The 27,990-nt window shown below is 36.5% G+C and overlaps 1 protein-coding gene across 7 annotated transcripts in view; it reads left to right on the forward strand.

Moving 5' to 3' along the window:
* LOC113052268 (protein AF-9-like) overlaps positions 1-18,597 on the forward strand; it is a 44,691-nt gene extending 26,094 nt beyond the window's left edge. For 6 of the 7 annotated variants that reach the window (XM_026216689.1, XM_026216687.1, XM_026216690.1 and 3 more), the window contains 12 exons: positions 258-340; positions 476-619; positions 1,345-1,383; positions 2,059-2,187; positions 3,839-4,417; positions 11,982-12,054; positions 12,312-12,450; positions 12,609-12,708; positions 14,568-14,636; positions 15,033-15,104; positions 16,845-16,983; positions 17,261-18,597. In XM_026216689.1, coding sequence (XP_026072474.1) covers positions 258-340; positions 476-619; positions 1,345-1,383; positions 2,059-2,187; positions 3,839-4,417; positions 11,982-12,054; positions 12,312-12,450; positions 12,609-12,708; positions 14,568-14,636; positions 15,033-15,104; positions 16,845-16,983; positions 17,261-17,277 — 1,583 coding nt within the window. In that variant the 3' untranslated portion in view covers positions 17,278-18,597. The remainder of the gene's footprint in view (positions 1-257; positions 341-475; positions 620-1,344; positions 1,384-2,058; positions 2,188-3,838; positions 4,418-11,981; positions 12,055-12,311; positions 12,451-12,608; positions 12,709-14,567; positions 14,637-15,032; positions 15,105-16,844; positions 16,984-17,260) is intronic. The other variant, XM_026216688.1, reaches the window with a different exon arrangement.
* Positions 18,598-27,990: the final 9,393 nt, after the last annotated feature.

Consider the following 27,990-nt stretch of genomic DNA (forward strand, 5'->3'; position numbering starts at 1 on the left):
ATACTGTTTATATATTTACCTCTTACAATCTTATATTTTTATGTAAAACCCACTTTTGAAAAGACAGTCAAGTCTTTGCTATATTGGGAATCTTATGGCTAAAGGTGTTGCTAACACATTACTGCATGTTGTACCTAACAGCACCTTATAGCTATGATTATATTCACAATATAGCTCACCTATTTGTGCCTTATTACTTTACGTATTGATTTTCCTGCTAAAATGAAACCAACAGTCTCACTTTCTCTATCTTGCAGTGTGCAAGGATCCACCATATAAAGTTGAAGAGTCTGGATACGCTGGATTTATCTTGCCTATTGAAGTTTACTTTAAAAATAAGGTACTTTGGTTTTTCCTGTTAATTGTGAATTATGATCTCTATAAACAAGTTTATTTGATCTGCTGCCTAAGATTAAACCAATCCAAACGTCTGTGTACGCTGGGTAAATGTAACGTTCTTGTCACTTTTCACCAGGAGGAACCAAAAAAAGTGCGCTTTGACTACGATTTGTTCCTGCACTTGGAGGGTCACCCACCTGTCAATCATCTCCGCTGTGAAAAGCTCACGTTCAACAACCCTACTGAAGAGTTTCGCAGGAAGCTGCTCAAGGCTGGAGGGGTACGAACGGACTGGGGATGGGCGTGGCTTCCCCTAATGGAATTACTGTTCCCATCAACCAAGACAATAAGTAACTTTACAGGATTTGATTGGGCTAGTATTAACTCGACCATCTATCACTAGAGGAAGCCTTAATTGTCTTCAACTTTGGGCCCGTGCCAAAGAGATCCACGTGATTGTTATGAATCAACTGGTTTGTTTGTTTCGTTGACCTTGGATGCATTTTGAAGTTCCAACAGCAGTCCTGAACTGGGATGCTTTTACCCGTAAGACATATTTAAAGAAGTTGTTATTCTTGTGAGGTCCCACAGTTTTGGCTCGCCCTCTCTTGCCTCATTCTATTCATTTGAATGTTTTACGGCTGGGGCTATGACACTCTCTCCTTTGGTGCTTGTCTGACTTATAGATGAGGCATGGCAGGAATCGAAACCGTTTATTGGCAGAAGGGCAGTTGCACGGGAAGTTGTTTTAATGAAGAGAGAACCGTTCGCTAGAGCAATATCAATTTAGAAAGGTGGTGACTGAGGAAGGTCCTTTCCAATTTACCTGATTGTTTTGGCTTTTGAAAGGCATTTTGTCATTACATCAGGCCAGAATGTGTGTGTGTGTGTGTGTGTGTGTGTGTGTGTGTGTGCATGAAAGAGTGAGACTGTGTGTCTGTGGTGGTTTGTGTTGATTCCTAGTCTATATTTTACACTCACGTATCTGTACTTTGTCATTTACAGCAACGGGATCCTCACAAAAGATCTTCAGAGGACTCTAAAGTAAGGACAAACGCTATTTTCAATGTTTCAGTGCATTTAACAGAACATCAACAACAGTTTTTTTTTCACTGATTGTGATATTGTGAACGATTCACTTGCACTTTACTTTAAATAACCAAATATGCTTTTGTGGTCATCTTCAAAATACAATAACTTGCTTTGCGTCTGAAACAACTTTACTTTTCCTTGCTTTGTGTGAGAAAGATTCAAGCATACGATAAAATTTTAAAGCTTGGGGTTTATGCAGATTTATTTTTTTTAATAAGTCTCTTATCCCTACCAATGCTGCATTTATTTAATGAAAATGCAGCAAAAAGTTTAATAATGTGGAATATTTTTACAATATAAAATAACTCTTTCTTTTTAATATATTTTAAAATGTAATTTATTCTTGTAATGACAGCTCAATTTTCAAGGTTTAAAAGAACAGCCTTTATTTGAAATTACTTTACTGTCATTTTTTTATCAGTTCCATGTGTCCTAATAAAATTAATTTCTTTCATTAAATAAATAAAAATCTTACTCTGAGCCCAAAGTTTTGGGCGGTAGTATATACTACGTTGGATTAAGACATTTGAAAGTTATGAATTCAACAGAGATGAAGATTTGCTGTAAATAATATGTTGGAATGCAGTTCATAGGTCATCCAGGATTTCTTTGTCTTTCATTTCTTAGGTAATGGTAATGCAGGAGGGCTCTACTTCTCTGTTCGGGCAGCATCTAAAGCTGCCCACATTACCCAGCAGCTCATTAACATTGACCTTCTCTGATGTGAAAAAGAGCAAGTCTTTCCCAGGATCAAAGGTGAGTGTGGATCTCCATGTCTGAGAGTCTTTGTTTGGCATTTAAAAAATTCCCAGTCCTGCTTAATCCTGCATATTTGGCAAGCAGAAAGACTTTAGGGGCTATTTAACTTCAAGGATTTTAGATGTGAATGTGAAGATGCGAAACTTGGCTTTCTTGGAATTTCTTGGCTGCTGAGAAAACACATCCTAGCATTCCGATGACGTAAACGCACTCGCCAGGTGTTTCAACGACACACTGCATGTGTGAAAAGATTCATATCTAGTCATACAATACCATGTTTCTAATGCACTCTTGTTAATCACCTTGTAATGGCATTTTAAAGAAAACAATCATTTTTAAAAGAAACACATACATTTCTATTGGTTTTGTGTTGGGGAAACCTCAGACACTGCAGCTTTTTATTTGTGCATCTATTAAATCATGTTAGCTGTAATGCTAGTAAATCTTGCTTGACCACACAATGCCACGTTTCTTTGATTTAAGTTTATTTTAAAGCTCCTGTGCAGTATTACTTAGCTCCTAAGCAGTTTGTTTTGTATGCTAGCTCTTACAGTGAAGTTAGGTGCACATGGAAACTGTTCTCAATCCAAACAGGCGCTTGCGCGTGATGGATTACTGACAGATCAAGGGTCGTTCGTAGCCAGCCTCCCTTGATCTACTACACCGGTCACTTTAGCAAAAACAAAAACGACAATCTGCTCTCTGTTGTCCTTCTCCCCTTCCTCTACTTAATTTAATGTTATGGTTGATTGATTTCCAACCATAATGGTTCCTGGAAAAGTCTGTTGTGAGATTGAAAAATGCAAAACTGAAGTTTTCTTAGAGAAATATTCAATGCGTTTTTGTATTAACAAAATGCACTAGTTGCAATAAGCTCTCATAGCACTAAATATTCTTTGTGTGCTTCCAAAATGTATTGTACCATGTTGATTGTAACAAAACTATCCATAAACTTAATGAAGTCTAAATTCATTTGACTTTAACATCGTTTTAAAGCCATTTAATGCAATTTCAACCTTTTCTCTCACTGTGTTTAAACGGTTGCAAACAGGCAAAAAAGGTTTTGTCCATTTCTGTATCACATATAACAATAAAAGATGGGTTTAAAGGTAGACTGGGCAGGTTGTAACTGTCTAGACGGCTTAACGATTTAACTGCTTCAATGACTTATTGACGGGCTGGTTAGCTTAACCTGAAGATAGGATAAACCTGTCGTTAAAGTCAACCAAAGGTTTGTTGCTTCATCCCCAGCTTGCCTCTTAGATGGCTCTGAGGTTTCCCTTCCCCCAGTGGAATTGTTTTCAGGATCATTTTGAACAATTGTTTATGGAAATGTTTCGCATCTGGGTTTGGTTATTTGCCTGAGCACACACATCATTTGTCAATTATAATGGAAGGAAAGTTGAATATTTGAATATTTATAGCATTTTATGTATTGTTCTTCATTATATTAACAAAATGTATAGCAATTAGGTTTTGACAATGTAAATATTATGGTGTATGAACATGGCATTGATGTTGTGGTGTACACTAACATTCAAAGGTTTGGGCTCTTTAAGACTTTTTAATGTTCTTTTGAAGGATTTTAATGTGTCATTATCAAGTAAGTGGCTATATCTTTCCTAATATTGTCATATTTTCATTATAGGACGGGTCGAAAAGCAGCAGTGCTCTTACAACCACAAACAATATCAGCAGCAGCTCCCTCAAACCCCACAAACCATCTAAGGACCATAAGGACAAGCCTCCCAAAGACTCAAAGGAGTCCAAATGTGCCTTCAGAGATTTCAGCAAGGACTCTGGAAAACTCTGTAAAGATTCTAAAAAACCCAAAGAGAATCAACCAATTCAGGAAGACCGCCCCATTCCCCAAATGGGATTCAAGGAGCCCAAGACCACATCGAAGGAGCAACGTTCATCGGAGGGTAGCTTCTCAAGCTTGGGACAGAGTAAACGGCGCCCTGTGTTGGACAGTGAAGGCCATGTTACCAAAAAACAGAAAAGCAGTTTTTCAGAGAGCTCGCAAAAGCAGCAAGCGAGTCCTAACTTGCTACAGCATCTCCATTCGGATAAAAAGATTTTGAAAGACAAGCCGCAAGTCCGGCATAGTAGGTTACAAAACAGTCAACTTTCAGAGAAGAGAAAACCATCAGCATTACCGCCCTTCCAGGATGTGTTGGACCCGAATGACTCTGACATGGATGATAACACATTCACAAGATCAGATGTAAGTGAATTTCGAATTGTTATGCTAGAACATAACATGAGATTTAGTCCCTTATTTTTCATAAGTGGGTAGTTGTCCCTCAAATTTAACATCTGTTAGAATTTGGTGAGCTTTATAATTACCTTAATGGAAATATAGTTTGCTAATAGCAAAATAATCAAATGAAAGTCTTTGTAATGATTGTTTAAGGTACTGTAGAAATCCACAATGTATTGGTACCATATTGGTTATTATTTGATTTAATGATTTCAGTCCATACCGCTTGATCTCGTTTGGATGTGAATTAAAAAATATTTTGTGAATGAATTAATATTTTCAATATTTGAAATAATTTTTTTTTTATTCACATTGATATAAATTATAAATACATATATAACATGTATTTAATATTATTGTATAATCATTCACATATTAGGGTATTGTGATAACGTGTAGCATTTAAAAGACTGCATTTAGTTTTTAATGTTTTATTTTATAATTTATTTAGATTTTTGTTGTAATTTAAATATGGAATATTTATGAAAATAGTTGTCAGCCAAACTGTAGGCATCAATCCATTTTCTTTGTACAAAGTTGAAAAAAATCTATCGTGCAACCTATCCTATGGGAAAATAGAATGAATTTCAGTATTTTTTGGTGTGAGCTTTTGTGTTCGAATGATGTGATTAGCGGAGACCTTTTCCGGGATGTGTAAATGACAAACAGAGAGCTTTAGACAAGCTCTGAGAAAGCTGTATGAATGGCAGTCTGGTGCGTGAGGGGATCTAAAAAACTTGGTGGGTGTCCAAAAGCTGAGGGCCCATTTGTCTCCGTTGGGTGCAGGAAATCAGTGCCGCCCATTGCTAGACCTCTCGGCTCTTCAGGACAGGAAGTCTGGTAGCTGGCCAAAGGCTCCTTATTTAGGTTGTTATGGTTTTGTTCAAAACAAAAGGACTGATGTTGTTCCAGTTTCATTTCATCGTATTGTGGATTGTGTGTTTGGGATTGAATTGCTGCCAGACATGAGGAGGGCCAATTACAAGGCAGCGGGGCAAAATTGTGCTGCTCACCTGCCAATTTGCCTAGTCAGGCATTTTGAAGATAGTAATAGTACTAGTAATAATAGTTCGTATAGATCTATGTAGAATGTTTTTAGCTTCAGCAGCGTCACCAGTGGCAAGGTTCACTTACCTTCAGCAAGAGAGCAGCTCATAAAGCGGGGGCTGCTTTATTGGCTCGAAGGCATGTGCTGAGATGAAATTTATGGTTTTATGACACCCGAGGAGAATGGGAAAGGACACCATGAATAGCTAAGAGATTTCCTTTAAACTTACTTCTTTAAAAAAAAAAAAAGGGAAAGAAATGAAACTCCAGTGTTTATGACAGCTGATGAATTCCAGGTGCTACTTTCTTTGGGTCACCATGTTTGTAAGGCCCTGATCTGATCGACATTACCACTAACATTCACACACAGTCTATTTCTATCTTAAGATGGACAGTAAAGAGGGAGATTTTATCAAAGGAAAGCCTTTGCTCTTTTCTAGACACTTTTCTAAGTCAGAACTGTAACAAGCATTAGTAAATAATAATCAAGTTTTATTTTAAGAAACAGATGAACAGAATAAATGCTAAATGGACAGTTTGATGGATAATTAACCTTGTTGCTGTGAGCAGTGTCTCTTGTTGATTCTATAAACTGCAACTTAGTAAGTGTCCTGTTGAGCATCTTATCCTAAAAATAACTGATTTCTCTCTATCAGAATTTATCATCGGTCTTACTATGGTAAAACAGTAAACCGTAGTAGCCTCTAGCCTTTTTAGACCGTAACTAGCGAGCGTAAGTGGATAGACTGATTAAATGCACATGTGGATGAATAATATACTTAATGTTTTACTGTTAGTTTTCTGGTTTGAGTTTAAAACATAAACATGAATTAAAGCTAATTAAAAAAAATGAATAAATACTGTGATTAGTATATAAATAATGCTAAAGTTACACTGTACTTAACAAGATAAATTGAAGTAACGGGAGTTAAATTCCAAACGCATGTTGCCATGTATCTCACATAAAGGCTAGTGGGGGGAGGATGTAACCCAATCCTAAAATCTGTTTATATGACGACCTCTGTAAGTGAAGAGCTTGATGTGCTTGATTGGAATGAGACAATAGTCCTAAAGCAGAGCAAATGCCAGTTTCAGAGCCACTGCTAGATTTATGGCACCACTGCAGAGGCGATGGTCGTAAAGCTGCAGACCAGCTGTGTGCACGGTGCTGCTAGTGACCACCTGCTTTGCCTCTGCTGACCCCGTAAAGCTCATGGGAAGAAGAAGGTCTTTCTTTTTTGTGTTTATTACAGCATTTTACCCCAAAACAGACTTTTGAAGAGTCATTATGAGCATTTAAGTCCATAACCGGGAATTTTTTTATTTTTTTTTTATGATTCTTTTGACAATCATAATTCATATAACAACTGTATATTGTGCTGACCAAAGCTGGATTATGTAATCAGATTCCAAAAACGAAGTAATTGTAATTGGATTATATTACATTTTAAAATTCTTTTAACCAGACTAGTTACTTTTTTATTGATTACATATTGTTCACACTGTAGCCTTTATTTTAATTTTTTGGTAATTTATTGATTCTCCCTGATCCTAATTTTTCATCTTTTATTTATTTTTATATTATTAATTTTTTTATAAAATAGAACAGTCAAAGTCTTTTCATGTCAAGTCAATATTATACAAGATTAACTTAAGTCATGTGATAAACATGTCAGGTCGAAAAGTAATCTAAAAGTAATCAAAAAGTAGATTACGTTACTAACTACAATGTTTGTCATGTAATTTGGAATCAGTATCAGACTACAATTTGCATGTAATCTACCCAGCACTGGTGCTGACACATCTCTGTAAATGCCACGCCATTGAAGCACCACATTTAGTATTGTGACAGCATTTAACAGACATATCCTTGTTTAATAATTCATATGTGTGTGTTCGGAGCTCTACTTGTTTAGTGCATCATTTTAGTTTGGTGGTCTGCATGTCACCGCGAATTGCAAACAGAGTTCATGCTAATGGAAGTCTCTCTTTTTTTTTTTTATTAGCTCTAAAAAAAATAAAAAATACAAAAAGTAATGTAGCATTTTACTGCATAGCCACAGCTCTGCCATTACTCAAGTTTGAGTGACAGCAAGGCCTCTCTTTCTCTCTTCATGTTCTCAGGCATCTCTCCAGATGAGCTTCATGCTTAAAGACCCGCGAACCTTTCCTTAGGAGTGACGACACCGGTTTTATTGTCTAAGGGTTGCAGGGATTCTTCAATGAGCTTTTACAAGCGTCTAGTTTGGGAAGAGGGGTGCGGCCCATAGTGGAAAGGCAGCTTAATTTATGGTGCAAAACCCTGACCATGCTTTTGATGTCAGCCAGGCTCGCAGACGGACAAACAGGCAGTAAAATGCAGACTGAAAAAAAAAAAAAAAAAAAGTGAGAATGAAGGGCAAAGGAACTTCAAAGAAACAACTTTGCTCTTCAACAGGTTCGGAGAGGGTTTGAAGTTAAGTGTCTTTACCACCCTGCTTGCAGGACGTTTGGCAGGCCCTATTGTCGAACTCTCTTTACGGGAGATTTTTAGCACCTGCCCCCTGCCAGGCAGCAACTCTCACTAGCACCACTGTCACCCTCAGTCCAGTGAGTGAGACGTAACCGTTTTATAGCGCCCTGTTATGTTCTGCCTTTGATTCCTTGCTGTATTTCTCTAGGTTTAAGGCACTGTGAGAATGCCTGTGGTGAATGGTTTTAGGCGGGTGCTGTATAAGGAGATGAATTGAACACATTGTTTGGAAAGGAGAATTTGAAAATTACTGTAGTTATTGCACAGTAACTGTAATTTTGAAGTAAGGGCAGAACAAGACAAAAACAAACTAGATTTCTACATTTACCAAAGATGAGTGAGTGTTGTATGTTCTAACAGAACTCACCGCCATGATGAATATATGTTGGAGATGGTTGATGGTTATTTATTTATTTGTTTATTTGTAGTTTCTAACAAATTCTCTCTATAAATATGGCTCTCATTTATAACTAGTTTGTGGGATTTTTCCCCGTTTCCCATTTCACTGTATACAACATGCATTTTTATTCAGAGTGCTTAAAAAATAACAGGAAGCTCCAAAATTTGAGGTTATCAATAAAGAAGTTTCTTATGCTCACCAACGATGCGTTTATTTGATAAAAAACACTAAGACAGTAATACTGTAAAATGTTACACATTGTAAAAGTGTCCCGTGATCCTGCGGAAATAATTCTAATATGCTCATTTACTGCCCAAGAAATATTTCCTGTTAAGATCAATGTTGAAAATAGTTGGGTTTCCATTTTGGGGAAACTCTGATCCTTTTTTCCAGGATTCTTTTGATGAATAAAAAGTTCAAAGCATTTATTGTCTTTACAGTCACTTTTGATCAATATAATGCATCCTTGCTGAATAAAAGTATTTATTTCTTTAAACTGACCCCAAGCTTTTGAAGTATAATGTACATCCGTTGAAAAAAAAAAACAGTTTAATACTTGAGTTTGGGGTTTGTGTAAACCAATAACCCCAAGTATGAATAATAATAATGCAAACATTGCTTAATACATCTGTCATTAAAAAAAAAGAAGTACCATTGTCAGTGTACCAGTGAACCATAGTTTCAATGTAGTGTAGTGAAGATTGCTAGAAAGAGGACAGAGTGGTCTAATTTGCATCCTCCTGGCCTGTTTCGTCTGAATAGACAACATTAGCCAATGTTTCCCAAGAGTTCTCTAAAACCTTTCTTTGCCATTAATCACTGTACCAGCCCTGTTATAAATCCCAAACTCACTTTCTCCATTCGCTGAGGAGCTGAATGGCATCTGCTTGTACATTTAGTTCAAGAGACCTGATTCAGTTTCACCAAGTGGTCATCAGAGAAGAATGTAAACAAATTAATTCAGATTAACTTTAATAGCTTCTTTTAGATTTCCTCTCGGGCCGCTCTCCAAGAGGAATTAGCTTAACAGTTTCGCATTGAACTTCCTTGCTGGTTTTTCCCCGAGTGCTCGAAATGTTCCTCCACCCCATGCAATTTCAGCAAGCTTGTAAAATGTGTATCCAACTAGAGTACAAATTTAAACTTAACGTGAGGGCAGCGAAGAAAAACAGTGGACTTTAAAGTAACTTTAAACCTCAAAACTTAAGCCAAATGGAAAGTCAGGAAAGCAATTGTAACAGAGCGCCTTTCTTACTCTTTTATCCTCGGCCCCATTTGCCACAATAAGCCTGATTTGTATTATACTTCCATTTGGTCGGGAAGTCTTTGTGGATTGCAGTTATTCAATCCAATTCGCTCCACTTACAGCTCACATCTTTGTTGTACTGAATGTAATTTTAAAAGAACATCATTACATTCATTTTTGCTTTGTTAGAACAGGCCGTTTTCACGAGCCTCTCTTTGAAACTGTTTTCTTAGCAAGGACCACGTTAACCTTCTCTTTTGTCAATGCTATATGAATAATGATTATTGTCATATATTTTAATGACCTTTATTTGTTTGGAAAGCAGCATGGATGTGCATTTGTATTATTATTTTTTTGTATTGTCAGGTGGACACATTTACAGTAATTGCAGACTACGCTGAAAAGTATATAATGTCCATACTGTATCATTGTTGCACAAGTGAGCCAGTCTAATCAAAATTGTTCATATTTATTTTCTTATTGCACGCTCCTAGTCTTATTGTGCATTGAACCTCAGTTATGCCAAATAAATTTTATAATTTCATACTTATCATTTTTGCTCTGCCGTCAAGGCCAGTTAGGTTTCAACCAACAGTTACCAGCATCATTTACTGCCAAACGCCCACTTTTCACAATTCCTGATGGTTCAATCATGTCCTAGCATAATATATCCTGAATATCTTATTTTGGTCTTAATAAAATATTACAGAGCTAAAATAAATTTCTTTTGACTGTGAAAGAACAATTGCATTTAAAGAAAATTCTGTAAAGCGAAGGAAAAAGGATATTTTCCTCAGTATTTTTGTCATGTTCCAATACAAATATCTAAACATCATTAAATCAAGATGCATTACTTGATGCAAGATGAAGAAATGATTTTCTGTGAAAATGAACATGATTAATGCGTTTATGCTTCAAACAAGAACAAATATCTGTTGATAGTGAATGGAAACATGTTTTCCTTTGAATTAAGTAGATTTTTTCTGAGCCCATCAGCAGATATTTCTTCGTTTTAATCATAAACACTTCATTTTGATCTTTTTTTTTTTAAACAAGACTTCTTTTCCTCTTATCTCTTCATATCTTGTCTTATTGTATTCTTATCTTATGTCATCTTTATTTATGAATATTAAGACACTGGAAAACAAGACAAAAATATTGAAAGAAGAACATCATGTTCATCAGAAGTTAAGACTTACAATTATGTCTTTTTATTTTTATGTCTTAAATTTAATGTTCAGAAGTTTTTTTTTTTTTGGTCTTAAAAAAGGTCTAGAAAATGTCTTAAATTTACCAGAACTAGAAACCTTGGATCAAACATTACTGCTATTAAACATGTCTTTAACAAGGATAACTGTTCATACCGCAAAAGAGCACAAGATGTGATGTGTTACATTTTAAAGGTATTTTCAATAAACATGGTGCATGTGTCTCAAAAAGCAAAAAGAGGGGCCCTTTAAAACATGTCTGCTCTTTTCCGCCCATGTATCCAATCAATCACAGTCCCATTGTTCTGAGAGGCTTGGCTCTGTAGTGAGATATTGCCCTACGAGTTCAAAGGTGCCTCATAAATTGTGGGATCCTCAACAATTAATCTACAGATTCAACAGTTCAAAGAGACCTCCTCTAAATCTAGTTTAACCTCAGCCTGATGAACTTACTCCATGAATAAGTGTCTCATTCCCTTCACTTTTGTTTTTTTATTTTCATCAATGACCACTATTCATGTTTCAGCAGTACGGAGAGCTAAAATCTGTTTTGGTGTCATTTCAACATTTGGATTAATGGTGTCCTTTGCATATTAAACTTTTTATATAGGTTTTTTTTTTTTTATTTGCACTCAAAGTGAAGAGTCATGTGTGAGTAGGAAGGTTTAGTGTGAACATTGCCCCAAAGGGAACTGTGTGACCATAAATCAGTCTTCATTAAATCGGGTGACCGAGGAACCCCCTGATTTACAGTGAGGAAGTGACACGTAAACCCTTCAAAGCCTCTAGTGTGGAACAGAAGATCATGGAAATAGCCTCACAACTAACTGCATCTGGTTCTCTTTCAGATTTAAAATATTGCCCCCTGAGGTAACTTCACCGTGGATTTGTAATTATAAGACTGCATAACCAGTTTTGTGTCATTAGAAAATGCTTAGTAAATGTCTTTTTGATGTCCGTGTTGTGTGATAGAGTCAGTATATTGGGAGATATCAGAAAGTGCTTATTTCCCACATCATTTCATGGTCAGACTTCTTGAGCACACAAAATCAAAATGATTTGACATTGGTATTATTATTATTTTTATTGAGTTGGTACTTTGCCTTCTTTCCTAGTCGGATCAGCCCAGTCCAGCCAGCTCCGGTTCCAGTTCAAGCTCCAGCTTTGGACGCACACACAAACGGCAAGGTAACCTTTCCGATATTTGCCACATCCTTCTGCTTTTGGCTAGCTTGGAGAAAGCCTGGCCTTATTATGGGTCAGTGTGTCAAGTCCCTTTTTTTTTACCCAAAGAGTATACTTTACTACCAATATATTAGTTTATTTTACTAATATTACAGAAATCTTACTATGGATGTGTGTGCAATGCATCTTATGACTTTGGGATCAAAAATGTTCAAATATTATGCTTTTGTAGACATTTGCTTTTTCTTATTCACCTGTAGTATTGGGTCCTTTGCGGTCGGTGATCCCAGATTTGCACTCGGATGAAAACGAAGAGGATTCGGAAGAGGAGGACGATAATGACATGGACTCAGACATGGAGCGACCTTTACACATGCAGATGACGCATCGCCACCGCAGGTAAATATCTATCAATAACTACCAACTAACTAACCCTGGCTGCAGAGGTGGGAAAAGACAATTTTGTATATCTGTGCCTGCATACCATGCTGTGTAGCTGATGTGAAGATACTGAGAAGGGGATAATGAATGGTGAATATCTGCCACATATTTTGCAGGGTGAGTTTAAGTGACGGCAGTGACAGTGAAAATAGCTCTGCCTCTTCACCACTGCCCCATAATGACCCCCAACCTCTACTGAAAACCGCCAATAATCAGGTGAGCTCGTACACCTCTCATCTAACTGTGACTTCACTCTTCCATATCAGCTCTTGTGCTTAGAGAGAATGAGTTGAAATTATATGTGGAGGTAAAAGAAATTAAACTGTCAACAGTTCATAAGGGTTTTTGTTTCAGCATTTGTAACTAGCTGAATCTTTAAGCTCGAGTGATCAGAAATGTATACAAAGCACCCACATTTATTAACTACAAAAAGCACAAATTCAAACCTCTGCAAGAATATCACAGCCCTTATAAGTTGATGTCAAATACAGGTGCTGGTCATATAATTAGAATATCATCAAAAAGTTGATTTATTTTACTAATTCCATTCAAAAAGTGAAACTTGTATATTGTATTCATTTATTAAATACAGACTGATATATTTTAAATGTTTATTTCTTTTAATTTTGTTGATTATAACTAAGGAAAATCCCAAATTCAGTATCTCAGGTGTTATGAGAGCCAAGGTTGCTCTGATAGTGGCCTTCAACTCTTCTGCATTGTTGGGTCTGGCATATCGCATCTTCCTCTTCACAATACCCCATAAATTTTCTATGGGCTTAAGGTCAGGCGTGTTTGCTGGCCAATTAAGAACAGAGATACCATGGTCCTTCAACCAGGTACTGGAAGCTTTGGCACGGTGTCTGTTGTTCAAGAGTGGCTTCACACAAGGAATGCGACAGCTGAAACCCATGTCTTGCATACGTCTGTGTGTAGTGGTTCTTGAAGCACTGACTCCAGCTGCAGTCCACTCTTTGTGAATCTCCCCCACATTTTTGAATGGGTTTTGTTTCACAGTCCTCTCCAGGGTGAGGTTATCCCTATTGCTTGTCCACTTTTTTTCTATCACATCTTTTCCTTCCCTTTCGTCTCTCTATTAATGTGCTTGCCTCTTTTGCAATGACCTTTTGTGTCTTGCCCTCCTTGTGCAAGGTGTCAGTGGTCGTCTTTTGGACAACTGTCAAGTCAGGAGTCTTCCCCATGATTGCGTAGCCTACAGAACTAGACTGAGAGTCCATTTAAAGGCCTTTGCAGGTGTTTTGAGTTAATTAGCTGATTAGAGTGTGGCACCAGGTGTCTTCAATATTGAACCTTTTCACAATATTCTAATTTTCTGAGATACTTAATTTGGAATTTTCCTTAGTTGTCAGATATAATCATCAAAATAAAAATTCACCATGAAGTATGCTTCAAAAACAGGTTTATTGAAATAATCAAAAAGGACAATACAAAACATTATCTCACTTTTTGTGACTGGTGTGTGCGCGTGTGTGCGTGTGTGTGTGTGTGTGTGCGCGCGCGTGTGTGTGTGTGTGTGTGTGTGTGTGTGTGTGTGTGTGTGTGTGCGTGTGTGTGCGTGTGTGTGTGTGTGTAAATAAGTCTACTAGAACACTTTTTCATAACAGTATTTATGCTTACGAATTTTAAGAGAGCAGGCTTGGTGGATCCAGAAACTGCATATGTCACATTTTACCCACACTTCATTTGGCTTTAAGCTGCCAAATGGCTCCATATAGACAAAAATGCTTTAAATGTTTCTTACTACGGAAGACCAGTGGTTAATTTTAATAAAACAATCCATCAGTATAATTAAATTTCACCATAATTAAAATGTGGTTGTTACAATTATTACAGATTTACATCTCTATCCTAACTCAAGTTACTACTATTGTAAACTCAAGCTACTGTCAAATGTGCTTTTTCTTTCTTTTTTCTCCTGTATTTTTGAGCAAATAAATGGTGCATTGGCTAGACTTCTTTCAGAACCATTATAAAATATTACCAACTCCAAACATTTGAACAATGAGATGTATGTGTGTGTTGTAATGTTTTTTTAAATTGTGATAATTTTGCAGATACTTGAGGTGAAGAGTCCTATGAAACAAGCAAAGATGGACAAAAATAAAAACATTGACTGTGACAAGGTAATCAGTCTTCTTTTTTAATGCATATGTGCAACATTATATGTCATATGGCATGTTTTTAAGCATCAAATACATTAAATTTTGTCTAGATGATTTTCTTGGGAATCCCAGGGGTTCGCTAGCACTTTGCTGTTTGAGCTACAGGGATAATGACATACTAGGCCTGTCATTTTAATATTAATACATGTAAAGGTTTTATTGTAAGCAAACTGTGTATTAAACAATTTAGATGAATGTTTTATTTTGCCACTTGGGGTCTAAAAAGCAAAAACAGTCGAAACCACTGCAGTGCAGGACACCATGACATTTTAGACATGCCACATTTAGTAAGAGCATGATTGATCAATCTGTAACATGTCTCCTTTTTATCGATTAATCTAACATCTCGATCTGCAGGCATACTTGGATGAACTGGTTGAGCTTCACAGAAGACTAATGGCACTAAGGGAAAGGCACATATTACAGCAGGTAATAAATGAGAAGCATGTACTGTCAGAAGTCAGCTTTCCTAAATCACTCACTTCTGCACAGACAGTTGCACTAAGGGACCTTTGCACATGAGACGCAGTGCAGTATTCCTTGTGTTCCCTTTATGAGGGAACATGAGAAGGGACACTTCCCTGTCGATGTCCAAGGAAACTGAGTGCTTTACCTAAAAATTTAGAAACCTGTAAAGTTTAAAGTTATTATCCACAGCATTAACATGTCAATGAATATCTGGCTGTGATAAATCATACTGGTAACAGCAGGTTTTCTCTTCCTTCAAGTGCTGCTTGCCAAGTAAACTCTTTGCAGCCCATAATTCCTGATCTTTGAGCCCTATTTGCTTTGACACAATGGAAAGTAATACTTCTCTTGTTCCAAGCAATTTTTGCCATGCCCTTCTGTTGCAAAGCCTGTTGCGGTGTAAGTCTGGAAGATGTTCCAAATGCGATTCAAATGTAAATCTTAATCAAGCTAATCCTGCAGTTTTGTGAAATAATCAGCCTCCTCTGCAATAAGATATGGCATTGATTAACTTCCATGATGAGCCCTTAATGCAAACTGGAAAATTTGTTGATGTCATTGGCAAGCTTTATTCGTTGTTATTCTGGCCACAAGAAATTGTTTTTTTGAGGGACATTATTTATCACAAAAATTAAATTGATGAACTTGATACTGGATGATTGACTGACTACATGGTCTATCCTATTAGAATGCAGTTATGTGCCACTAAAATTCAGGATGCCCCCCTGTATGGGTTTGTATATTTATGTAATATGATATAGTTTAGCTAATGAAAGTAGTTGAATGTAGACAGTTGCTCAGTCTTTTTGTCTCTGAATGTATCAGCAGTTTGAAGGAATCGGTTGAATGAATGAATGACTCATTAATACTGTGACTTGTCGCCACCTACTGGTGGTTTCTGCTTCATATTTAGAGTATCATTTAATTATTTTTTTAATCCCATTAATCTCATAGCCTCATTTATGCAATTCTAATTGTTATTAATTTGCTTTTAATTAGTTTAAATAATCGGTACATGTAAATTATAAGGTTAAATAATTTATTATATATTTTTTTTATTGTAACTTCTTATTATTTATATCTACAATTTTAAATATATAACCATGGAACCACCATGGAACTAGTGTGAAGTTACATGTAGCCAAGTATGGTGGCCCAAACTCTGAATTAGTGCTTTGCAATCAATCCATCCAAGTGCACACACACTGTGAACACACACCCAGAGCAGTGGGCAGTCATATTGGTGCGGCACTCAAGGAGCACTTTGGGATTCAGTGCCTTGCTCAAGGCTCTTACCTCAGTTGTAGTATTGAGGGTGGAAGATAACACCGAGTGTACATTCACTCCCCACCACAGACAATTCCTCCCAGACCTGAGATTCGAACCTTCAACATTTGGGTCATAAATCTGACTCTAACTATTAGGCTATGACTCTGGTGGGACTCGAACCAACAACCTTTGTATGGCACCATCTGTCTCGAAGTCTATTGTGCAGCGTAGCCCATCAGCACTATATAATCTATATATAACTATATAATCCATCAGTCTTTTTAGATATTTTATTAATATTTCTTCTTTTTTAAATATAATATTATGTTTGATTACATTTCCTGTCTTATATTAACTTTTACAATAGATTTTTGTCTACTTAAACTTCTTAAATTTTAAACAACAGCAGTATATCCATGGTTGTTTGTCCAGGCTTCAGGAACCGCTGACTTCTATCTTCAGTGTCATAACAGGCCTCTGGGTCTCCCTGTGTTTCTGGCCTGCATTCAAGGGGAAACTGAAGAAATTCCTTCCATATGCGGCTTTCGCTTTGTAGTGCGAAACCGATCAGGTTTGGGTCCCATTACGGCTTAGTTTAATTCATGTGGCCACTCTGCAGCCCCCCTTCTCTACATAATCACCAATTCAGCCCCTCTTCTGAAGCAGCAAGGGCTGGAACCAATAACAGGCTGCTTTGGTAAAGCATCTGCCTTGATTACAATCAGACTTTGAGATATCGTGCAAACGGAGGCTGCACACTGTCAATGGAGCTCTTTTATCAAATGTAAAGGTGAACGGATTGCCCCCACCCCCCGTCATAATCAGATTCCCTCTTTTTTTTCTTGCAGATTGTGAATCTCATTGAGGAAACGGGACACTTTCACATCACAAACACAACTTTTGACTTTGACCTCTGCTCTCTGGACAAAACCACAGTTCGGAAGCTGCAAAGCTACCTGGAGACTTCCGGATCATCTTGAAGACTTGTGCAGCTGGCTGCCACGAGGAGGAATATCACACCTTCCTTTTGTCCTCCCTTTGTTTTTTCTCCTAAATTGAAACTTGTAAGGCAATGGAAAGGATCCGCTTTCCTTCCAGATCTCCTCTCGTCTCTCGAAAGGCCTCCGAAATTGAAAACATTATTACATGAGTCTGGAGATCCTTATGCTTCACCTGGACTTCACCCAAAAAGCCTTGATAATCCGACATTGCCAAAAAATGTTCTTGCTCCGAAACAGAATACATTTGTGTATATTGTATGAATGTTTGATAAGTTTTTTGGGATGAATGCATGTTTCAACACTGCCTTATCCCATTGTCTATTTATTGAGTATGAGTTTCAAGTGTGTGTTTGTGTGTGTGTAAGTGCAAATGATATTAAACTTGTGCAAGCACTTGGGAACATCATCTCATCTGCAATGAAACGTCTGTTTTTTATGCATCACAAGCAATGATTTTCATGCTGTACCACATGTAAAATGAACAGTTTCAGATTATGCTGGATGGAGGAAGACTTTAAGCCCTATTAATCAATGAATTGCACATTGTCTGCAAACTCTTTCTAAAATGTTTCCCTGTTAAATAATGAACAATATTATAATGGTTTTCAGTGTATCATCTGGAAGGAGGCAGATTCTTAAGCAAATCCAATAACATCTATCCTAAATGTTTCTTAACGTTATTGCAGTAAGAAAGTGTATTATTGAATCTTCTAATGTTATTGGGGACCACAGTTCATCCCTATGGCTGTCCATTGGTTGTCCCCAAACCACTGGAGAAGAGCCAAGTCTTAATTGTAATTTGGGAGTTCTTTGTTAATCTGAGGAATTCCAGAAGTTATCACAGTTTACTTTTCCGTTCCATTGTTTTTTGGTTTTTAATTCGATCATTTGATAGGCCAGTGTGAGTGCAGTCGAGTTGTAGCACTCAAGTTCTGCTTTGTGCAAAAGCAACCACGTTCACAAGATGAGCCAGCCAGAAATCAGCCAGCCAGAAGTGATGGTGGAGCACTGTGAAGTGTTTGAATTTATCAGATAACTTCAAAAAAAAAAAAAAGTTTTTGCTGAAATGAAAATCATGCCTTGTACACTTTATAATCGTTTATTTCCCAGATTCATTTTCTCTTCAGCTTCTAGTTTATCTATCATTATAAAAAGTTTATATGTGTATATAAACTTATATGTGGTAAAAAAAGTGATTATCTTGCCTTTCTTGGAAGGACCTGACATGATTCCTGTAGAAAGTTCTTGATCATAATATGAATTCAAAACGGAGTAATTGTGGATGTGTAGTTAGTTACACATCCAGTGGCATGAGTTTGAATCGATGGATTATATGCAGTTGTTGTATCTTCACCGTGTTGTCATCCTTGGTTTTTAAGAGTTAGACAGCCTGGGGTCAAATCCATGATTCTTTCTGTTTGTTAATGTGGGTGGTCTAGTTATGAAATGGAAAGATACTCCAAAACATTGTTATATCCGAAAGTAGCGCAGTGTCAATTGTAGCCTTTTAATAGAAAAGGAGGTGATAATCCGGGAATTTTTTTGATAATCAAAGTCCTCAAAAGATGATGAAATATTCAGTACAGCTGAAGACAGAAACGTCCACGTGGGTTCAACATCTAGTTTTGCACTTGCATACATTTTAACTGGCATATTTTTGGTTATTTTTAATTTTTCATATGAATGTATGAAGGGGTGAGGGTGTAGTTGCAAAGTTTTTAAAAGGTTTTTTAATTATTATTTAAATATAAAGTTCAAATTGTTTATATAGCTCAATAAATTGTAATTCACCATAATATCTGGCAAATTTTTCAGTTACATAACTCCATTCCACATTCATAAGCACACTTTACGAAAAACGTGACCCGTTATAATTGATACCTCCAGGACTTTCATGAGCCATTTTTAAAACTTTTAAATAATAGTAATGATAATGTATAATACTGATGACTTAGGTGAACTTGCAGAAGTTCACAATTTTACCCCTCATGCTTTGGTTGCACATTACAAAGCCTCTAAAACAGACATTCCTTGTTTATAGCCATGAAAACTTTGGAATTGCAAGCTATTATCTGTGGACTTCAGGCCTCAAGTGTCCGACTGATTCAGGAAGAAGCGGTTGGAGCTCCAGTAATAGTGAATGCTTCAAATGACCACTGCTAGACTCAAGACTCAGCTCTACAAAGCCTCTGTTGTTCAGTGATTCACAGAGGCTGAGGGATGGGAAGTGTGAGCACATCTCTAACAGGCTTAAGGTTTTCAGAGTCCGAGTCATCTCCATTATGTAGTTGGTTTGTGTTGTGAGCAAATTCCATCTCTAGATCGAGGAGTACGTTAATACGTTTTTACCTTTATCCGTTTTTCATAATTTATAGAGAAGGCTGAAATATATTAATCTGAGATAGTTTTATCTGACATGAAATGCTTTATTTCAACTGTGGCTCTTTATTTCACACTGCTCACGTTCATGGAGATAGTCTCGCCCCGCGGGTAGTCTGTCTGGGTTTGAGACACACCAGAAGGAAATCCTTGTGTCCCCTTCTTTCCCTGAAGCTTTCTAAATGACGAAGAACAAGAGGAAGGAAAAAAACTGCACTGCTTTCAGGATCCTGGATTAACTTAAGCCATTTCACAGTGTTGGGTGGGGGTTCACAGTCAGGACGAACAGCGGGACATCCTGTTTGAGCTTCCAAATACCATTTCCTCCTATAAAACAAAGGAGAGACCTTAGAAATCAGCTCCACCAGAAGACATAGCAGTACATTTGTCATCTTCCTGGCACAAGTCTGATGAGCAGAGAAAAGATGCAGCGGAGCATTTGAAGGGCAGTTAAAATGGCATAAACTACGTCATTAAAAGGAAAAGGAATTCAGGATTTTCCAGCTTTCCATTTCCATTTCAAAAGCCAGAAATGATTTATTCATCAGTGTTGTGTACCGTTCACATCTGAAATTCCTCAACTTGAGTTGAATTACAGTCTAAGACACCGAAAAGAATTGGTGTAAAAACAATTTTCAATCAGAAATATCTAGTGGATTTCTCTGTTAATGGTTAAGAAACGGCAGGCGACACATTCAAATTCATGTGAAATTTTGAAGTCAAATTTTGTTTACATTTTACAGTGCAGAAAGCAGAATTGTATTTTAAATTACAGGATTCAGATCAATTTAATTATAACATTAGTATTAAAATGAATGTCACATATATATATATATATATATATAGAGAGAGAGAGAGAGAGAGAGAGAGAGAGAGAAATTAATAATTATTTTAAATTATTAAAACATTGATATTTTATATTCGTAATTTCTTCTGTAGTGATTCAAATTCAACTTACTAAATCAAAACTGAAACAATCGTTAAATTCTAAATTAAAATTGTTAAATTAAGCATAAAGATGTACTCGTTTATCTCTCTGCTTTGGAGAAACTCCCTGTGAAAATTTGAACTGAAGCCACATACAAGCTTCACAATTACACTGGAACAAAACCAGAGCAAATATTTGTCCATCTGTGTAATCTGTCGGCCCTGGGAGTAAGTGGTTTAGGCGGGAAATTAATCGAGAGAGAAAACCAAAAAAAGCCCCATCCCCAACTTCATATTCTCTAAGTGATTTGGTCCAGCAAGCCTTTAATCCTGCATTGTGCGCAAATGTGCACATAGTGACAATAATTCAAAGGTCTCTTATCATATGTTCTAGCTCAGTCATACCTGGGCCTCTTTTTGAGACGTCTGTTTGGTTTGACCTCTCTTCCACCTCCTTGTGAAGAATTCTGGGTGGCAGCTATGTCACTGGAAAGGCATACAAATCAGCTTTTTCAAAAAAATCAGATCGAGTTATGTAAAGAACAAAAGTAAGCAGACTTCAGAGTGATGGAGAAAAAGCAATGAATGTGAATGGGATGACGTATCTTCGTTCAGGCTCCTCGTGAGAGGCACGTCGAACGTTCGCACATGACCGGGTTTCCAGAAGGCTGAGGATCTGATTATTATTTGATTATTTATTTCTTTATGTATTTCAGCCCCTGGTAAGCCCCAAATGTGGGGCGGGACCCTTGAACTTGAACCAAGTCCCAACCTGCTCTTTCATTTGGCCGATGCTTTGTTCTTCTAGATGGAAGTTGGGCGGGCCAGTGACCCGTGACCCCCAGCCGGCCCACCCGGCTGTGAGAGTGCACCCACACTCTCCCTCGCACACTCACAAAGCTGCACTTGCTAAACCCTCCTCAAAGGAGGGGGTGGGGGGCCCTGAGAGAATGACCAAAAAAGCACTTATACATAGACACAATCTGGTTAAGACTGGAAGTAGATGGCTTTCTTCAAAAACACTTCAGGGGTCTTGCTAAGGTCTGCAGTCTTATTGGCTTTGGTTTACCAGCCACAACAAATACGGAGATAAAAACGCTCATTACACTCAGACATCGAAAGAAAGAACTAACTGCAAACTAAAAATCAAACCAGACTTCCTGTTCATTCAGAATTGAATAAAAAAAAAATCCAAATCAAATCCTGAATTTGAACTGCAAACTGAAATTCAAAATCATCCAGTTTGTCAAAAGAAACTTTAAATAAATGGCTTTAGACATTGGAAAAAAATATATAATTAAGTTTTGAAGTTTAAATAAGTTTAAATACTAATTAAAAAAAAAATTTTAATGATAAAATGATTTCATAAATGTTTTTATAATGATTTCATTCCTGCTAATCTCATTTTATTTACAGATCCTGAATTGCATTGCCAAGTTACATTACCCTTTAAAAACATACACATTTGTACCATATTTACCCCTAATGGATGCATATTAGTACCATAAAAGGTGCATATTACAGTGTACATATTAAAATGGTAACCTAAAATATACGTTTATACCTTTGAATCCCAGTGGCAGCTTTTGAACCTTTTTTTCTGAAAGTGTACAATAATGGAAATCATGGTTGGTGTGATGCATCAAAACTTTTTATACACTGTTAATGATCCCATAACACTGATTATTAAAAGGCTAAGAGTTCAATGTTCAATGGCACTGAGTATGCAGTTTTTTTAGGAATTCATTTCATGATGTGATTTGGAGGCAATTAAGCTTAAACCTGCAGTACAGATGTTACATATTGGCATGAGAGCATTAGAGTAATTTCATTACACATTTGGAGCTCCAGTCAAATGCAGAAAAGTGATAATTGCTCAGTCTGTGTCTTGCCAATATTTAGGAAGAAGAGAAAAACATGGTTCCTTCTTCATTCCAATGATCTAAGGAACAATCTCTTCTTCTATTTGAATCCCATTCAAAGCTTTTCCCAGCAAGCTGACAAATGACAGAGCTCAAGCTTTCTTGCTCTCTCTTCACAGAACAACAGATCTGACAGGAAAAAGCCAACCACTGCCAGTTATTCTACTGGGTGGGCTCACTTCTTAATGAATTGAGGACATCTGTGCTTCCAGTCAACGATGCATCAGATGAAAGTCAGCCTTGCCACCAAATGGAAGCAATAATTTCAACTGGAATCCGCTATAAGGTACAATAGTGTAGATGTGATGCATTCTGTTGTAGGAGTCATATTTCCAAAGCATGAAAGGCTGACTATAGGGCAAAAGTGACGGAGGATGTTTCAGTTAAGCCGGCTTGACACGCGCTTTCAATCACTACAAGCACAACCGTGGCCTCACGATCGTCCGGTTCAAACTTATCTTCACCCTGACCTTGGTCTATTTCATTGCAAACTTAAGCAGAACTGTGGGATTCAATCATGTCAGCGGTTGCAAACTCAATCAGAACCTCACAGCTACTGACTGAAATTGTGTGCCTTTAAATGCCAGAAGCAGGCTAAATTTAGGATTTAGAGAAAAAGTCAGAATTGCAAGATATGAACTCAGAAATGTGAGATTAATTTTGAGAGTTCCGAGTTTATATCTTGCAACTTGCAAAAAAAAAAAAAAAAAAAAAAAAATCTGATTTGTAAAATAAAAAGCCGCAGTTACCTTATTTAGCCTATTTATTTCATGTTTCAAAGCAGGAAAATATTGATTAGGCCTATAGCTATTAACATATTGTCCTCCAAATTGCTGACATAGGCTATTATCTGACTAAAAACATAGCCAAAGTAACCTTTAAGAAGAAGTTAAGAATTTATTTACAATCCCTATTTTAATAGCCTAAATTAATCTACAAACTGGTAGAAAAAAGGGCATAGCTTTAAATCTATACCTGTTGTGGTGTTTCTTTTCTCGTCTCTGAATTTTTACTTATTTTTTTCAGTCAGTCCTAAACTGACCGTTTTCCTGTTGCGTTAGTTTACATCAGAAGTTGGGCTGATACAGCATACCTGACTGAAAAAGTCATGCCACTGCTGATATTACCATGGTAAGTAAGGTGCAGGAGTCTTAATATGATTGACTATAATGATAATCCACAAGGGGGCATTGTTTTTATTTTATAAAGTTTTCCGATTTACTCTATGCATGTTAGTAATCCCTTTTGACAATCATCGAATTGATTGTGGCAGCATAATGCTTAATAATCAATAATAATAATTTGCCCTCATCATATTGATGTATTGCTGAGCTAGACAGTAATTTGAGAGCATGAATTAATCAATATGTATTGTATAACAGCAGTTTGTTATTTAAAAATCCTAATGTCATCAAACAATTGAATGCACAATTGAATATAGATAAAAAAGAAAAGAAAAAGAAAAGTAAAAAGAAAAAATGGAAGGTACAGTCATCATGCTGAAACTCTGGCAGAACAAAGTTTTTATTTAAACACATGTATTCCTTCATTTTTGTAATAATTTGAATTAGAGTTATGTTCATACAATTGATATACTGTATTCAGTCCCAGGTTCATTCACTCCAGGGGCTTCTGTTAATCACTGATGAAAAGAGAAGTGGAAACAGTCGTGTTCCTTTGGCCATGAATACAAACCATCTTGATATCATACCACTTCTTTTCTGATTATTTGATTTCTGCATTATTGCAAAGTGCTTCAGAAAATAATGTCACCTATCGAGGTTAAGTCAAATTGCTCCAGTAGATGAATCTGAAAGCTCCGTGCCACTGGGCTTTTTGTTTCATCTGTTTATTAATTTATTCAAAATTAGTTTGACTGTTCGATTATATAATAGCACCTTAAGACTTGTTTTTATTAAAGGTGTCCAATCTAATCTTGCATCATGCAACATTCAATTTCTCCCCCAGATATTGTGACATGAATGCCTTATGTCATCTCTTAAGTGTTTTTGCAAACAGTAAGTTGTTTATCCTCTCAGTGGCTAACATGTGTGACAAGATCTGCAAACACTTCTGACCTTAAACGATTGAATTCATTTATAACGGCAGTCTCCCACGAAACAAATGTTTCAGACATAGGGGATAGTATAAGATAAGATACTCTATCCTCCACCTGCGCTACAATCTCAGTCTCTCGTTCCTAATGCAGCCTCAAGCTGCTCTGAGCCAATATGTCCCGGTCATTTAGAAAAAGAGCCGATGTGCTCAACGATGGCAGAACTTTCTGGCCAGCTGCTGAGTGAGTTTCATCAGGTCTAGTTGCTGACTGCGGCAAATTAACTATAAAGTAGACAAACACAGACAGTGGTACTGAAGTGACCTTTCAGTTGGAGGCAAGATGCAAATATCTGCACAGCTATCGTCAATATAATTTATTATGTATAAATACTGGTCAAACATTTGGAATAAATGTTTTTGAAAGACATCTCTTATGTTCACCAAGGCTGCACTTATTTGAGCGAAATACATTAAAAACAATAATATATGTTTTTAGCTTTCTATTGGAATATACTTTAAAGTGTCATTTATGGCTGAATTTTGTGCAGTCAGTAAATATCTTCAGTTATCATTCAGAAATAGTTGTAATATGCTATTATAAATGTTCAAGGTCACAAAACAATAAGATAAAATAGAAAATTCATTGAGTTTTACTGCATATGATTCACACTTTAAAGATATCCATAAACTAGTGTTTAATATTCAGAATATTTTCAATATATAATCAATAATTTGCAGTAACACAATTTTGTGGGAAATTTGATGACCATGGTATAAAAATACAGGTAACAGTAGTACAATCCAGGGAAACATTGACGATACTGTACTTTACAGATGGTCAGGTGGGAATGTGAAATCCTTAACACTCGACTGCCCTCTAGTGGTGAAGTCTGAACTCTACCTGTAACACTTGTGCACTGATTAATAATGTCCACAAATGTTGCCTATTAAAACTAACAGACTGCTAACAAATTGAAACAGTAAAGGAATGTGTTTGATATAATATTATCAGTCAATCAAACAGATGTTGCACTCTGAGTGCATGCAGCTTTAATGCATAATGTTACATTATATAAAAAATATTAAGTAACTAAATGTACATCTCATTCTCAATATATTAAACTCTTTCATATTATTTATATGACTAGAGTCCAGTCCAGCAATGAATGTGGATAAAGTGGGAAATGTAAAATATAATTTGAATGCATTTATCTTATAGTCTTCTAAAGGCCATAAAAATATACTGCTATTACGCCATGTAGCCAAATTAAAGATTTTATTATTAAAATATTTTTATGGATGATTAACTGATCTAAACTAGTTAAAGGAATAGACTGCCCCAAAATTAAAACTGGCTGAATATTTACTAATAAATATTTGCTAATTCATCATGACATTTTTAACATCAAACTGTTGCTTCCAGCTAAAATACGTCTATCCATAATAATGCTTTCTCCAGTGAAAAAAAAAAGAATAATAATTTCACATGAATCAGGAGAGATATATGCATAGATCGAACACCATTTACGAGCAAAAACAATTCTAAACAAATGTTTGTGGAATTAAATGTGAGAGAATACAGGACTTTTTCACTGGAGGAAGCGTATGGACTCATATTTCGTCCAGAATGAATGGTTTTAAGTTAAATCACTTTTTATGGATTTGTTTCTTACAAAAATGCACATTTTCACTTCCCAAGATGTTAATTAAGGCAAGGAAAACAGCTTCATGAACATACTAACCATTCTTAAAGTCTTTTTCTACCACAAAAAGATGCACTTTGAATTTCATCGTACAAACATTGTACAGTTACAATAAAGCATTAAATTCAGTAAGGTTTGTGTGAAGGTCAGTGTGTGCATATGTGTGCTTGAATAATGTCTGAGAATCAGAGATGAAGCATTCGTGCCATCACTTTGTGTTTCGCTGTCAGCTCACTGTATCTTTCCATCTCTCTGTAAGAACACACACAGGTCTTTTACAGATGCCTTCAGACACTCAGCAACGTAATATCTATTTTAGGTTTCAAGAAGATTATCACCAATGTGCTTTTTAATACTGTCAGTGTAACATATTAATGCTCAAGGCAACAACAAAAATGTTTGACACTTTTATTCCCTTTTTTTAGGTACTAGCTGTTAATATAGCAACTAAACGTGTCTCACAAACATTTATATAACATCTGATTATTGCATTCAGTCTAAAAGTGCAAAGGTTAGACTGACACTTGTAGTTGATCTTTTAATGCTGTAAATTTGTTTTAGAGACCTCCAGATACACGGTGGATGTCCCGTCTTACAGATACTAAAAAGTTGTGAAATGTGACTCTGAATATTAGACCAGTCCAGCGACTTTACTGTCACATCGCAGACACATTCTATGGCAAAAAGCATTCACTCAATATGGATACTCATAAAACAGAGTTTCTGTGCAAACAAAGTCTCAGTTGCAAGACAGACTTAATATAGTTCTCCAGACAACCGCTGCATTCTGGCAGGAAGGCTAATGTGCCATGAGTGGACCGCTTCAAACTATTGCATAGATATGAACGAGACCGCTGACAGACAGGGCAATAGGGAATGCCAAATATAAACCAAGTTGTTAGGGTGACTGACCACTACTAATATCTAATACACTGGTAGTCAACTAAACATTATATACCTTGGTTTCTAAGAAAAAGCAAAATACCTCAATGTAAATAAATATAATAAATATTTCACTTAATCCAGTTATGTTACCACCTGAACTACTATAAAATATTATAAATATAATTAATATAACCAAAGTCAGTCTTAATCGTTTACTATAAATACCTGAAATACATTTTTAAGTTATTTGACCAAGAATTTCTATGAAATAAAAATATGTATTAAACTTTCATAAAATAGCTGCAGGAAGAGCTTCATTTAAGTTGCACTGCCCTGAGTTCATCTGACCCCTAGAGAGGCCTTACCTTACCTTAGACACTCATTCTCACAATCATTGACATCAATATGCAGAACAAGCTGGAAAGCCCCTGCCCTGGCTCTGAGCAGTGCTGCGGTGAATGAGGAATGACTGCGTACAGATGGTTAAACACTCAGGATGAGTTTCAGGGTTATCAGTGAGATTCTCTATCTAAGATCGCAGGGTCCTGAACTCTGCACACACCACTTGATAAACCCTTAACACGGCTGCTGTGAACTAACTCAGTAAGTGGTATAAACAAGATGTATTAACTCTGTTAGGACTGACAGTTTTAAAAGAAGTCATTATACTGTATATATTAACAGAATCAAAGGAAAGGATCCT

The sequence above is a fragment of the Carassius auratus genome, chromosome 32, assembly GCF_003368295.1.
Source record: "Carassius auratus strain Wakin chromosome 32, ASM336829v1, whole genome shotgun sequence".
NCBI lineage: Eukaryota > Metazoa > Chordata > Actinopteri > Cypriniformes > Cyprinidae > Carassius > Carassius auratus.